The 15,766-nt window shown below is 45.0% G+C and overlaps 1 protein-coding gene across 1 annotated transcript in view; it reads right to left on the minus strand.

Moving 5' to 3' along the window:
• ADGRG7 (adhesion G protein-coupled receptor G7) overlaps positions 1-5,128 on the minus strand; it is a gene marked incomplete at its 5' end in the record, with an annotated part of 47,763 nt that extends 42,635 nt beyond the window's left edge. The window contains one exon of the mRNA XM_084626776.1: positions 5,107-5,128. Coding sequence (XP_084482902.1) covers positions 5,107-5,128 — 22 coding nt within the window. The remainder of the gene's footprint in view (positions 1-5,106) is intronic.
• Positions 5,129-15,766: the final 10,638 nt, after the last annotated feature.

Below are 15,766 nucleotides of genomic sequence, written 5' to 3' on the forward strand. Positions count from 1 at the left end.
TGTTCTGTAGAGCCTCCACAACAGGAGGAGCTAAGATTCTATGGCTTAGGCATTTAGGATACATCTACACTGCAGCTGGGAGGTGTGATTCCCAGTGCAGCTAGACAGATTTGTGTAGCAAATTTGAGCTGGCATGCTAAAAATAGCAGTGTGGCTGTTGCGATAACACTGGCGGAGGCTTAAGCTAGCCACCCATGCTCAGACCCAGGAAGTCGGGTGAGTTTGGACTCAGGTGTGTAGCTCGAGCCACCACCTATGCTGCAACCTCCACACTTATTTTTAGCATGCTAGCTTGAGCTGAGCTAGTGCAAGTCTGCCTACCTGGGCTGGGAATCACCCCTCCCAGCTGCAGTGTATGCATACCTGCTTAGGCCCCAATCCTTCAAGGCACTCCGCATCAGTGAACTCCTGCACCCATGTAGAGCCTGGATGATTTCAATAAGATTCCACATGGAGCTCCGTGCAAGATGAGAGCCATTGATTCTATGGTGGTAAAGGGCCCTAGAAATACTACAGACAAGGGGACTGTCATAAATATAAAGGGAAGGGTAACAACCTTTATGTATGCAGTAATATAAAATCCCTCTTGGCCACAAATACAGAATCACTACTGTAAGGGGTTAATCAGTTCAATTAACCTAGTTGGCACCTGACCAGAAGGACCATGGGGAAAGAAGATACCTTCAAATCTGGGGGGAGGTTTTGTTTGTGCTCTCTTTGTGTGTGCCCTCTCGAACAGAGAGCGGGACCACGGCAGGAAAAAAATCTCCTAAAAAGATCCTGAAATGATACATCTAAAATTACAGAAATTGTAAGTAATAGCAAGGAAATGCGTTAGATTATATTTTGTTTTAGCTTGTGAATTTTCCCTATGCTAGAGGTAATTTTATTCCTGTTTTGTAACTGGGAAGCAGAATCAGAGGGAAAACCTCTGGGTTTTAAATCTTTTTATTTACCCTGTAAAGTTATCGTCCATCCTGATTTTGCAGGTGTGATTCTTTTACTTTTTTTTTTAATAAAATTCTTCTTTTAAGAACCTGATTGATTTTCAGTGTTCTAAAAACCAGGGATTTGGTCTGTGCTCACTTTGTTAATCTATTGGTTGGTATATTATTCTCAAGCCCCCCCAAGAGGTGAAGGGACTTGGGGGGATATTTTGGGAGCAAAAGGACTCCAAGTGGCCCCTCCCTGAATGTTTGTTTAAAACACTTGGTAGTGGCAGCAATACCGTCCAAAGACAAAGAGAGGAATTTGTGCCTTGGGGAAGTTTTTAACCTAAGCTGGTGGAATATAAACTTAGGGGGTCTTTCATCTGTACCCCAGAGTTCAGAGTGGGGAAGGAACCCTGACGGGGACAATCACACAGACCAGAATCACTAAGAAGAGTTCTAGGTTGAGCTGTGGATGCAGTGTGTAATTTATAAAATGCTCGTATGCCCGCAAACCCAGCATCATCGAGGCTGCAGCCCAAATAGAACTACATAGTCGTGCTAATTTTGCATTGTGAGTGTGCCTGTTTTGGGTGACTCCAGTTCCAGCACTTGTCCTTATTCCCTGCATTTAAACCAGATATCTTAACCAGAACAGGTTATTTTATTTGAAGAAAGTGGCCATATGTTAATCCTTTACATGTTGTATCGTCACTGTGTCGTTGTGTCTACACTACTGTATCCTTCCAGTATTAGCACTATTACACGTACAAAAACCTAATGTGAAACTGTATACGAAACCTCTGGGATCTGCAATGAAGACCCAAGACTTACATAAACTGCACTCTGGAAAAACATGTACATCTAAAAATATGAAAAAACTCTTCCACATATTGGTTACAATGTCATCATACATTGTAAGCTCAAAATAAAAATTAATTCCATTTAATAAAGCAAAATGGAGTTTAGTGGAAATAAGTATTCCCGCAAAGTCACAGGAATTCCACTTGCAAAACTATTGCAGGAAGGAATAGCAAATGTCCCAGCGTATTGATAAGTAATAATATCTAGCTCTTGGCTGCAGGGACTCAGGAGTTCTATTCCTGGCCCTGCCAGTGGCCTGCTGAGTGATGCTGGACAATTCATTTACCTCCCCGGGCCTCAGTTTCCCCATCTGAAAAATGGGGATAACAATACTGACCTTCTTTGTAAAGCACTTTAAGATCTATAGATTAAAAATGTTATATAAGAATTAGGTATTATTATGGCATTTAAACAATACAGGGTCAAACTCTGCTTTAAATCTGTAGTAATTCCAATTAAGGCAATGGAGATACTCCTGATTTACACAAGTGTAATTGAAAGCAGAATTTGGCTGAAAGATTTTTATAAGCCAGTTTGTGTAGAATATTTGATCAGTTCCGGTTTCTTCAAATGGTTAAACCCACTGAGCCAAAATTTGCTCTCCATTGCACCACTCTAAAGACCTGATCCCTCTCCCATTCAAATCAATTGAAAGACTTTAGATTGGGTCCCAGATCTCAAGTTAACTCCCCTAACTTCAGTGGCGTCACTCTAGATTTACAGTGTTTTAACTGACAGCAGAACTAAACCCGCTGTTTTCTTTTAACCTGCAACTGGAAGAGCAATCCAAAGGAGCAGCTCAGGGCACTCTACCACCAAAGTCATATAACAAGAATTAGCATGGCTGCACCTGTTTTTTAATTTGTACCTTCCAGGTCAGGACAATGTAATCAGGTCCATCAGAGTACAGAAAGGGAAGTATAGGGCACAGATAGGGAATCAGCTGTTGTTTTTTTTATCACAGACACCTGGTAGTACCTACTATAATGGAGGCTGTAAAACTTTTCATGAATACGCTTTATTTTCACATTCAGTTTTGGAGCTGTAAATTCCCACACCTCATCTCTGGCGGAAGAGAGATTTTTTTATTCAGGCATTTGAGTACAATCCCTGCAGTTATTTCTGAGTCATGGGAGACTGGGAAAAGAAAAATCCAGTTTTTTCAATGAAAACAATTCTAGACATACATTTTGAACAGCAACACAAGAAAAATGGAGAGCACAACACCTGGCATGAACAGAGCCCTCACTGAGGAATAGGCTTTGCTGCTTAATAAGCATGATAAAGCAACTGAAAAATCACTTTGATGCATGCTCATGTAACAAACAAACAGTGGCCACATGTGTAAACTACCTTGAGCATCAACTGGAATCAAACTGAGGACCTGTAGCAGCACCAACACCTACCATTAAGCTAGAGGACTAACTCCTTCAGGTCTGAGTAACTTAAGCGATCTCTCTCTCTCTCTCTCTCTCCTGCCATCCATCTCCACCCTCTGACAAACAGAGGCTAGGGACACCATTCCTGACCCATCTTGGCTAATAGCCATTAATGAACTTAACCTCCATGAATTAATTCTAATATACTTTGCAGAACTAAATAGTACAGTTATAAAATTAAATAGTAAGTAGCAAGCTGTGGCAAGTCTTTGGATACGTCAACATTTCAGCTGGGAGGTGTGCTTCCCAACTTGTGAAGATATACCTGCACTAGCTCTGCTGAAGGTAGTGCCTCAAAATAGCAGTGTGCCTGCAGCCGCCCAGGTGGCTCTTCAGGCTAGCCACCCCAAGTACAATTCTGCTCAACCTCCTGGGTCCCTGCATGGGCAGCTAACTCGAGCTGCAGCCTGCACTGCTGTGGACACACTGCATTTTTAGGTGCTAGGTCAAGCCAAGCTGGCACAGGTACATTGACACATGTTGTGAATCATGCTTCGCAGTTCAAATGTAGACATACCCTTGATACATCTGCATGTCAGTAAAAGAACGGCACCATGGCCACAGCTGGCCTGGGTCATCTGACTGCAGGGCTAAAAATTGCTGTGTAGACCTTCAGGCTTGGGCTAGAGCCCGGGCTCTGAACCCCATGAGTTGGGGTGACTCTCAGAACCAGGCTCCAGCCCAAAGCCGATCAGTTACGCTGCTATTTTTAGCCTCCCAGCCTGAGCTGCACAAGCCTGAGTCAATTGGCCTGGGCTCTGAGGCTTGGTGGAACATTTTTTTTATTACTGTGTAGACATAAGAGGCTAGCCACTGGTGATATACATGGACACATACACATACTAAGTCAGTATATTATACTCAGTAGACTATTGAATGCATCACTTCAGAACATGTTCAATGAATTGCCAAGTGCATCACTTCTGATCATGCTAGCATGTTTAGCAAAACCTAATAAAACCATGTCCCATTTATAACATGAATGTATATTCTCCGAGTGCCTGGCCTGACAGGCAAAAGAGCCTACTGTTATTCTCACAATCTTGATGAAACAGTGTGCAGGAAGGAGAATGCAAATTATTCATTAAAATCCTACCAAAAAAAAGAGAGAGAGAGAGAGAGAGAGACAACATCAGGAATGGAAGAAAAATCACAGATCACAGAAATTTCAGGACGCTCCACAGTATTTGCTGCGTTCTGTGAAGTTCTGAAAACTTTAAGGTTTCTTTAAAAATAAATGTCTGTCCTTTTTTTCTTTATAAAGACAAAGCTGTCACACTGTCAACTAATAGAAAACTATCTTAGGCTACACAATAACTACAACAAAATTCGGGGTTTACCCCTGCCTATAACCCATTCGTTTAAATGGGCCCTCATGGTCAAAGCCTAATTACAACTAACATAACTGAGCATGGACAAGTCTCTCTCTTTTATTTAAAAATACTAAAGAAGCTAAAGTGCAAAACTTGTTAACACAATGTTAATATCGCACAAGCTAAAAATTGCAAAGTCTGAAAATTCAAAAATTAAGAATTCCATCAACAATGCAAACTTGGCCAGCATGTACACACACACTATTTTCTATTTCTGATTTTCTTGTTACAGTAAATCAGTAACTTAATATACTACCGTTACCAAATAATACCATTTGTCATTGAAAGTACAATATAAAATATAAGGGATGTGCAAAATGGCTTGAGTTAATTCTATTTTTGGAATAGTGACAGGTGTTGCTTGATTTTTGTTGTTGTGATCTTATCTGTGTTACACTAATGTGTTGTTATTTAATATTACTATTTTGGGTTTTACTCAGGGCTTGCGTACACAAACAGTTCGTTCCCTGCAAGCTGGGTGTGAATCTACCCTGCACTAACCTGCCTCAGAGTAAGTGTGCATGTTGACATGCATTAACACATAACAAACTGTTAATGCACATCAGCAGTGTCCATTGGATGGTTTCTCTGAGGCAGGTTAGTGTGGGGTAGATTTACACCCAGCTTGCCGAGAACAAAATGTTTGTGTAGGCAAGCCCTCAGATGTGTCACACCCAGATGTCCATGAAGAATATGGAACGCTGTCTTATTTATTTTTAGTACAACTCAATGCATCTGTGTAGTGCGTCTACTGGCCATCATGTTAACCATTAAATCCAGATTGCCTCTCCCATGGAAAAACCTGCAGAAGGGAAGGAAAACTTGTCCAGAAACTGAATAATTTCATTGGCACTGAGGAGCTTGATTCCCCACAACATGGCATGCAATGAGCAGTGGGGTTAGCCTTCAGAATTGGTACATTTTAGGGCACCTGCTGGAGGCCATGGACCTCTGCCTTTCCATTCATTTTCTCCTTTTGCTCTCCCTGGCTCCCAAGCAGCAAGGCTCTAGTAGACAAAGAACCCAGACAGGCTCTTTTCAGAAGCCAGTGCAGCCTCAGGCTGTATTGAAGTTGTGAATAGATTCCCCTCAGTGCTGGTGAAGGATCCCTGTTCATCCCAGCCCCACTCAGCCATTCCTGGTTTATCCAGGTCTCTCTGAGGTGCAGTGGTAGGGGGAGGTTCCATAGATTCACAGAAGGGGCAGGAACAGGGAGTAGATCTGCACACAGATCTAGGGTGCATAGTGCAGGCCTAGCTGAGGCTGTGTTAGTCAAAAATTGTATAAAGGAATGAAAAAAGATAAGGCTGACATTCCAGCCTGAAATCATACCATTTTAAAATAAAACAAGAAAATCACAAGGCCATGATGACAAAAGATCAGCTTCTGCACAAACATAGCACCCAGGCATCCAAAAGCAGAAGTTACCAAAGAGTGTCTGCTTACTTTAGAATTTTCAAACATATTTAATTCTGCATCAAAATCTTAATCCCACAAATTCTGCCAAATCCAAGATGGGGACTATAGCTGTATTTGTTGCTGTCTAGTCTCTCCCCTGCCTCGCTGCTGTGTTCATATGATTAGAATGTTCAGTCTCCACATTAACTATTTTGCATGGATTCCTCTTTTTAAACTCCCTTATTTGAGGGAAAGGAACCTGTATCTTCTACAGACATAAAATACTCCAGTATTGCCAAGCCCGAGTGTTCAAAAATCATAAAACAGGCCTCCAAAATCATGACATTGGCTTAAAAATCAAGAAATTAAAAAAAAATTGGGGGTTCTTTTTGTTTGCCTTTTGAGCCTTTAGGGTTCACCTTTTCAACCTTTTCTCCTAACTGATGATGCCTAGAATCTTTATTTTCCTTTTTAATGAAAGCTGAGATTCTCATATAATCACGATTTCATGAGCTGCAGTTCTCAGAAAAACATCAACTTCCATGAGAGTTGGCAATACTGAAACTCCCAGAAAAGGTTTTAAAAGTGACCATCTAAACCAGGGGTTCTTAACCTTTTTCTTTCTGAAGCCTCAACAACATGCTATAAAATTTCCACAGCCTGTCTGGGCCACAACAACTGTTTTTCTGCATATAAAAGCCAGGGCCAGCGTTAGTGGGTAGCAAGCAGGGCAGTTGCCTGGGGCCCTGTGAAGCTAAAGTTGCTCAGGCTTCGGCTTCAACCCAGGGTGGCAGGGCTTGGAGCCCTGAGCATCAGCCGCAGGCGATGGGTGTTCGGCCCTCTGTCTTGGGCCCCAGCAAGTCTAATGCCAGCCCTGCTTGGCGGGCCCCCTGAAACCTGCTCCAAATCCCTGGTTGAGAACCACTGATCTCAACTCTATGTAGCATGCCCAAATCCCATAGCATATAGGAATTAAGGCCTTGTCTATGCTTGAGATTAGCCCCACTCCATTTCAGCCCTTTGTTTCCAGCAGCTAGTGTTGCCGTACTGGTGCAAACCCTAAGTGTAGGGAGAAGAAAAAGAAGCCATGATTTGCATTAGTTACTCCAATTTCAAGCAGGAGTTAGGTGTACCAATGCAAATTGCAGCTTTTCTTATCTACACTTGGGTTTGCACTAGTGCAGCTACACCAGTTGCTGGCCACAGATAGCGGAACTCAAGTCCAAATAAGACAAAGCCACAAACACACAAAGGGGTTCCTTACCCTGATGAATGAAGGCCATATATAGGTAAATTATTATGGTGTACTTTCAGCTTCTGATGTGACATCCAAGAAATACAGAATAGTTAAATTCACAGAGGCTGATAATACTTGACAAAGGTTAATCAACTGGTATATAATTACATGCCAACTCTTGTTCTTAGGCATTTCCCCTTCCCATTGACACTCCAGTGGGTAATTCTCATGAAAATTTCCTTATTGGACATTTTCATAGGTTTCCTAGAAGGCTAGTATCTGCAGATCACATTTGTGATTAAATTTCTATTAAAAGCACATTTCTTTTAAACACATTTCTATTAAAGCACCAAGCAATGTCTGATTCTTTCTATTTGTATCAACTTTTGAATAGATGTTCACACATTATTTTTTGCATAATGTCAGTGTACAGGGCACTCCACAGAAAGGAATTAAGACAACATGCTTGTGCCAAAGTATGTAAGTACACATACACATATGGGCCTGATTTTCTTGGCCACATATGCCCCTGTGTGTGTGTTTACATACATATAGTCATTCTTATATATTCAACAAGATCTGAAAATGTCATGAAAGAGTTTATAGAAAAACAATAGTGTAACAAATAGCTATTACAAAGCATATATTTTATTTAAATGTGGTATGTATTATCTATACTATATGTTACTGCAGCCTTATGAAACTTTATTTGCCCACTAGCCCAAGGCATGTGTGTTTTTTTTGGGTTGTTGACGGTGGGGGGTTGTTTTAATCTGTTTTTAGAGGACAGAAAGTACAGTCAAGTTAAATATCATTCAGGGCTTGGAAACTTTCCTAATAATTCTGCAAGACTATTTTATAGGAATTAAATATAGCGTAAATGCACTGCAAATAAAATACTCTGTATATGAACATTGCATACGAATAAAGTTAAAAGAAAGTTTAAAGTACCTCTTTAAATGTTATGACAACAACACAAGGTGGATGAGGTAATATCTTTTAGTGGACCACTTCTGTTGATGAGAGAAGGTATACCTACACTTAAAATGCTACAGCCAGGCACTCAGATCCACAGTATTCGCTCTGAGGAGAAAGTCCGGGATATACACCTTAACACACTTAAAACCACCTTTACCAGACAAGGGCAGCCCACCAGAGAAGTAGATGCAGGGGTGACGAATTCTTCCTAAAAGTGGCAGGGCACAAGGCCCCGCACACACAGTGCCCCCGCCCCTTCCCCTCCTCTTCCCCCTGGCCAAGTCGGAAGCTGGAGCTGGGCTGGGGAGCCTGGGCCTCTCCACATGCCCTGGGTGGGGGGAGGAGGGGGGCCCAAGAGCAGCCCCCAGCCTATGTCCCTGCTTCCCAGGCCTGCCACCCACGGCAGGTGGAGGGTCTGTGGCTCCTCACATCTGCCTGCATAGGTCTTAACTAAACCCAGCTCTGGCTTCCAGCCTGGCCTGGGGGTGGGGGCCGAAGAGCCCAGCCGGGCCAGGGTAAGAGCCATCCAAGCAGCTGTGGGGAGCCACGGACCCTCCATTTGCCCAGGGCACAGGGCCCAGAGGGTGGGGACATGGGCCGGGGACTGCTCTTGGGCACCTCACCCTGGGCAGGTGGAGGGTCTGCGGCTCCCCCCAGCTGCCCAAGCTCCCCAGGCCACTCTTACCCATGTAGGCTCCAGATTCCGGCCTGGCCAGGGGTAGGGCCACAGGGGCAAGAAGAGGGGCAGTGAGCACGGCCAGGGGCGAAAAGTGGATGGGCCAAGCCCGTTGGCTTTCAAAACTGGGAGGGGCAGATCGCATCATGGAAGGGCCATCCAAATACCCCAAGAAAAACTGCTTCAATATGGAAGTAACACCCCCTTTGACCAGACACCTCTGGTTGTCACCTACCACTAGAACCCATAGGGGATATCACTAAACAATGACTTGATGGGGACCATATCCTGAAAGAAATCTTTCCTGAACTTTCCTGGTCTTCAAGCAACCCCCCAACCTTGCCAAGCTCATCGCTAGAGCCCTGTGCAGATACAGGAAACACAGACTGCTGTGTGGAAGGGACTCCCATCCAGGAGAGTGGGAGCCACTTGCACACACTAGCACGACCAGGGACAGCTGCCAGGGAGCCTGGTGCACACCCCAGTGGGCAGGGATGGGAGCAGTACAGCCACACTGGAGGAGCTGCCTGGGCTAGGTGCTGGCACCTGCAAGGGGTGGCCCAACATGATGCTGCCATAGGTGCTGACTCCGTGGGTGCTCTGGGTCTGGAGCACCCCCGTAGAAAAATTAGTGGGTGCTCTGCATCACCGGCAGCACCCTCCCCCGCCTCCCCCCCACTCCAGCTCACCTCCGCTTCGCCTCCACCTCCTCCATGAGCACGCTGTGTGCCCGCTTTTTCCCCCTAGCTCGCAGCACTTGCGCCGCAGAACAGCTGTTTCACGGGGCAGGAGGGGGAATGCGGCGCGCTCAGGGAAGAGGTGGGGCCAGGGCAGGGATTTGGGGAAGGGGTCCAATAGAAGCAGGGAGGGGGCGGAGTTGGGGCAAGGACTTTGGGGAAGGGGTTGGAATGGGGGCAGGCCATGGGCGGGGAAAGGGTGGAGTCAGGGCAGGGCCAGGGACGGGGGGCACGAGCACCCACCGGCACCGGGGAAAGTTGGCGCCTATTCTTATGGTCTATGGCTGCTTTCACTGCTGTGATTCCTGGTACAGTTCTGCAGCTCCACGGATATCTGCTTTATATCCGTGGATATCCGCACCCATGGATATATATTTTGTATCCACACAGGGCTCTACTCATCAGAGAAGCAAGTTCCCCACACCAAGACACACCAACTCAGACCCTGCTAGAACAACAGATGCAAAAGTTATAGGCACATCTCCACTGCTGCAATGATCAACACCCCCAACAGCACACCTTTCAAGATCCATGGTCCTACACATGCCTATCACAACATGTGGTGGTCTTCGTCCAGTGCACTAAATGCCCCAGTAACTACTATGTGGGTGAAACCAGACAATTACTCTGCTCTCAGATGAACTAACACAGAAAAAATGATAAAAGACAAAACCACAGTATCACCAGGGGATGAACACTTCACAAAGTGATCACTCTGTATCTGACTCTGCCATCCTCATCCTCAGAGGAAATCTGCACCACACCTTCAAAAGATGAGGCTTGGAGCTTAAATTCATAATTCATAAAATCATGGACTGAATAGAGACACTGGATTTATGGCCTTATAGAACAATCTATAACCCACTTAACACACACCCCCCCCAGCTTTTTTTCCCCTCCCCTCACCACTGCACCCATGACTGGAGAGGTGTTAACAGGCCTCTTCCCTTTGAATGGTCCCTTAAATATGTGTTAACTACTAACACTAAACAATCTGTTCCACCATGTGTTTAGCTATGACACTTTGAGTAAATTTCCCAGACCTAAAGAAGAGCTCTGTGTAAGCTTGTCTCTCTCACCAACAGAAGTTGGTCCAATAAAACAGAGGTTCTCAGTCTTTTTCTTTCTGAGACCTTCCTAACATGCTATAAAAACTCCATGACCCATCTGTGCCACAACTGTTTTTCTGCATATAAAAGCCAGGGCCAGCATTAGGGTGTAGCAAGCAGGGCAGTTGCCCAGAGCTCCATGCCACAGGGGGCCCTGCGAAGCTAAGCTGCTCAGGCTTCAGCTTCAGGCCTGGGTGGCAGGGCTTGGAGTGGTGGTGCTTTGGCTTTCTGAGCCTCAATGAGTCTTATGCCTACCCTGCTAGGCAGAGCCCCTGAAACCTGCTTGTGGACCCCTAAGAGGTCTCGCACCCCTGGTTGAAAACTGCTTGAATAAATAGGGTGACCATATTTCCCAATGGGAAAATGGAACACAGCCCAGGGCTGGTCTGAGCTCTTCCACCTCTCCGCCCGAGCTCGCCCAAGTCACTCACCCAAGGGCCCCACCCCCGCAAGGCTGGGGTTGCTGGAACCCTGCCTGCCCCCTCACCTCATGAGTCCTGCCTCCCCTTCTACAAGGGGCTGGCATCGCTGATCACCGCCCACACATTCCTCTGTACCGCACCCCACTTTTTTGACAAAAGTTGGCATTTAATCAGTTGGAAAGAGCAAACAGGACAAATGCCCACTTTTGCCAAAAAAGCTGGGGTGACCAGGGCAGGGCTTAAAAAAGGGACTGTCCTGGCCAAAACAGGCCATATGGTCATCCTAGCAATAAAAAGTATTATCTCACCTTGTGTCTCTAATATCCTGGGACCAACACAGGATAGTAACAATGATGAGAAGAGACATTCCTGCTCAGGAAGCTGATGGCACTAAGAACTCAGTCAGTATTAATGATATCCTTTTGTAAACTGGATAAAGCAGAAAGATATTATTATTACCTGGTTTAAACCTGAGGACAAGCTGCCAAATGCATAATATCCAAAGCACTGCAGTCACTATCCCAAAAATAATCACAATCAACGCTCTCCTGTCCCAGCGGAACGAAGGCATCTTGTGTATGCACTAAGCATGCCCTGCTATAAAATAATACTATCAATTCACTTCCTTGTGATGGATAAACTATTAACTATTTTCTCACCTTCAAGGGTAAAAATTTAACCCTCTCAGTTCCATTTTAAGGAAGTTTTTGACATGCAAAACCAGAGACAAGGTGGGTGAGGTAATATCATTTATTGGAACAACTTCTGTTAGTGAGAGAGACAAGCTTTGGAGCTTACAGAGCTCTTTGAAAAGCTCAAAAGTTTATCTCTCTCACCAACAGAAGTCGGTCCAATAAAAGATGTTACCTCAGCCACCTTGTCTCTCTAATATCCTGGGACCTACATGGCTACAACACCCCTGCAGACAAAACCAGGTCATATAAGCAAACCTTTCTAGCATTCTCCATCTGATGTGACAGCTCACTTTTCTGCTGTTTTCCTGGCATTAAGTCTTATGGGCTCCATGTGTTACTGGCAGAGGAAAGGAAGGGGGGGGCTGGATAAACAGAAAAGGACAAGGAAAGAGGGGTGAAGTTTGCAGCAGGAGGGAAGATACTGCTCCTCCTCCTTCTCCTCCTCCACCTTGCTCCCCAGCTCTCTGAAGCCTAGCTGCTTCTGTTCTCCCCCCACCATGGAGCCTGCTGGCCACACTGCTTGTGGGCCGGGAGTCAGCCTCTGGATCTGCTGAGCACAGCTGGGAGGGCGCTGATGTCGGGGTGTACCTGGTCCCTGCTGAGTTAGGGTGGGGGGACAAGGAGTCTGTCTGGGCTGCTGCCTCTGGCTCAGGAGTGGGAGCTGCAGTTACTGCTGTACTGAACAAGCTTTCAGGCTCCTGTTTGCTTAAAGAGACAGCATGCTGACACACTCAGGCGCACACACAATCTCCCACACATACACACTCACTCTCTCCCACACACATGCAGTCTCCCACACACATACTCTCTCTCTCACACACACACTTATATTCTTATTGTTGTCGTTACTTCTTGGTACTTCCTGTCGAAATGGACAGTGCACATATATTCTCTGTAATTTTATTCTTTCAAAGTTCGTAAAGGATTACAGTACTATTATTTTAATTTTTTGACTGGTCTGTGCATTTCATAATTTTATTTCTCTTATGCTTAAATTTAATTATTTGAGTAGTGAGTTCTAAAATGCCTAACCAGCTCTGGCCAGCCATTATCATTATTACTTTTATTACCATATTGTGCTTTGTCATTCATTATTTAAAGTGGTACAATCAAATAATAGTATCCTTCTACAATATAAATTTAGCTTGTACTCACCTTAGCCATGACAATTTAAAAAAAAAGTTAACTGAACACATAATTTACACACCATGCAGATAAAGGTTGCTTATTTTCAAATTGTATTTTTAATTGTATCTGTAAAATAACTTAAAATTCATACAAAAATAAATGTGGTTCCAAGTCTGATACTGTAATGGGGTGAATTCACCTCTCACGAGCTCCCCCTAGTCAAGTGAGTGCATGCCTGCAGTTTTCTCAATTTCCTCTGCTCATGGTGCCCCCGGTTGGCCGCTGCCCTCATCAAGTGTGTTTTTGGTCATTCAGCCCTCCAGCCAAGTCACAAGTCTGTGTGCAAAACAAACAAACCCCTTCCGGGCTATAAATCCAAAATGTCCTCAGTGTCCTGCAGCCCTTCCTGGGCTCAGTCTTCTAACAGTCCAACAGGGCCTGTTGTGGTACCCTCGGTTGGTGCATCCTTCTCTGCAGCCCTCCCTGGGCTCAGTCCTTAACCAGTCCAATAGGACCCATCATGGTATTCTCACTTGATCCGGGTAGGTTGCATCACACCATCAACAAGTATCGCAACTTAAGATTTGGGTAAGTATAGTAGGTGCTGTGAGGAGTCCAGGTTCCTCTCCCTCGGATGAAGATAGGGAGTGCTCTCTCCTCCCCCTGCCCCTTTTACATCTCCTCTATCATATAACAAAATGGGGAGAAGAAAGGAAGGAAAATGACCTGGGTAGAAAAAATGGTTAGAGTCTGGAAATGGAGGCAAGAAGTGGACTGGGGGAGAGTGGCAAGTAGATATTAGGTGGGAGGGGATGAGGGAAGAAAAGAGATTTCCTTTCTCTCCTCTTCTCCATTCTCTGGGTATGTCTACGCTGCGAAGTTGTTGACAAAATTTTTGCCGATGCAAGTGGCAGTGTGAATGCGGCTTTGTCGGCAAGAGCGCTCTCCTGGAAGTATTTTGTCGACAAAAGAACTGACAAAGTACCAACAAAGAGCACACAGCCTTGTCGCTAAAAGCTGCATGGTGTAGACAAGCCCTCGTCCTTCCCCACCCAATCAATCAATGTCTTCCCAAACACCACCAATTAATTTTTCCACCCTCAAATTGAAATCATTCATTCCATACACATCAAATAATTTTGCCCCCAATTAATTGCTGTTTCCCATCCACATACACACTGATTTCATCTTGCCCTTCTCCCACCCCCCACAAACGCTGTCATCATAGACTCCCTCGCAGACACCCCAAACACACACCTCTCCCCAGATGCTGATGCAGCTCCGTCAGCACTGGGCTCCTGCTTCTTCCTTGGCTGCTCTCTCAGTTCCCAGTGTGAGGTTGAGTGGGGTTGGGTGGGGTGCAGCAGGAAGTCTCTGACCTCTCCCCCAAGCACATGGATGGCAGGAAGGAGTTTCAGCTCGCTGTCTCTCACATGCACATGCACACACATACACATACTCTCTCTCTCTCCCCCAGGTCCCTGACCTACCTGGACGAGTTGGAGCAAAGGAGCTGCAGAGCCAGGTGAGGAGCATCTGCAGAGGGAACTCTCCCTGCTCTATGCACTGGGGGAGGAAGAAGCCCCTCAGTATGTGGAGCAGCTCCCATTGTCTTAACCCAGGAGGCCAGGGAGTGGGGAAAGGCAGCTCATCCGAGGGGATTTTCCCAGGAACTGATGGGTTCCCCCTTCCCCATGGCTATAAATGGTCTCAAAAAGTGGTTGGTCCATCATAATCTGGATGAAGCAGCTTCAGTAATAGTATTTTAATTTCAGACCTTGCCACCTTGCTCCATTTTTAATTTTTATTTTTTTTTTGGCCTCTTGTGGCACCCCTCCCTCTTCTCCCCCAAGTACTACCCTCCTTCCTGTTACAGGGTCTGAGAACCCACATGGTGTGGGGGAAACCCCTAGAGTGGACAGCTCTACCAGATTAGAGCATCCAGTAAGAACTATGTAAAGGTTAAATGGTCCAATACCAAGTCTCTGGGCTCTAAAGGAGCCCCAAACTTTGCATGCTGAGGTGAAAGATGTATTAGATAAGATTCTGGGGCCTCAAGACACTGCTGTCCCACCTCTGCTGTATTGTGAACAAACACAATGCACAGCTTTAGAGAAATATTTTCTCACAGTCACTACAATTACTTGGCCTGCTAACATCTAGAAAAGTTTCCATTTCTCTTCAGCAGAATCTGTAACTTTTAGAGGGTGCAGAATGCTATCCTTACACACTGTACTTATCCCTAACCTCTAGTACTCCCCACTGCTTATCTCAAAGAAGTTGATTTGTAAGTGAAAAAATTTTACAACTAGAGCCAAAAGCTGCACAGAAGAGGTCCACCCTGATACTCTTCCATGGAACCTGGCAGGTATGTTGAAGACACTAAGGTCAATTGGCTGTCAATTTCCCAGTTATCCCTTTCTTGAAGATGGGCACTACATTCCCTTTTTTACTAGACAACAGGTATGGTACCAGACTCTCCTCATTCACTGAAGGCTGTTTCTAGAGCTTCAGGAATTCCTGCTGGTATTTTTTAGAAATCTCATATGCAATTATTTCAGACTCATGAATTCACAATGTATGATGTGGGCAGATAGAGGTCTGAGTGCTGACTTTATCCCTTTTAACTAGGGCTGTCAATTAATTGCAGTTAACTCACGTGATCAACTCAAAAAATTAATCGTGATTAAAAAAAAGGGCAAATATAGTGCCCATCTATAAAAAGGGAAAAAAGGACAACCCAGGGAATTACAGACCAGTCAGCTTAACTTCTGTACCCAG

The sequence above is a fragment of the Lepidochelys olivacea genome (assembly GCF_965140295.1).
Source record: "Lepidochelys olivacea isolate rLepOli2 genome assembly, chromosome: 1".
NCBI lineage: Eukaryota > Metazoa > Chordata > Testudines > Cheloniidae > Lepidochelys > Lepidochelys olivacea.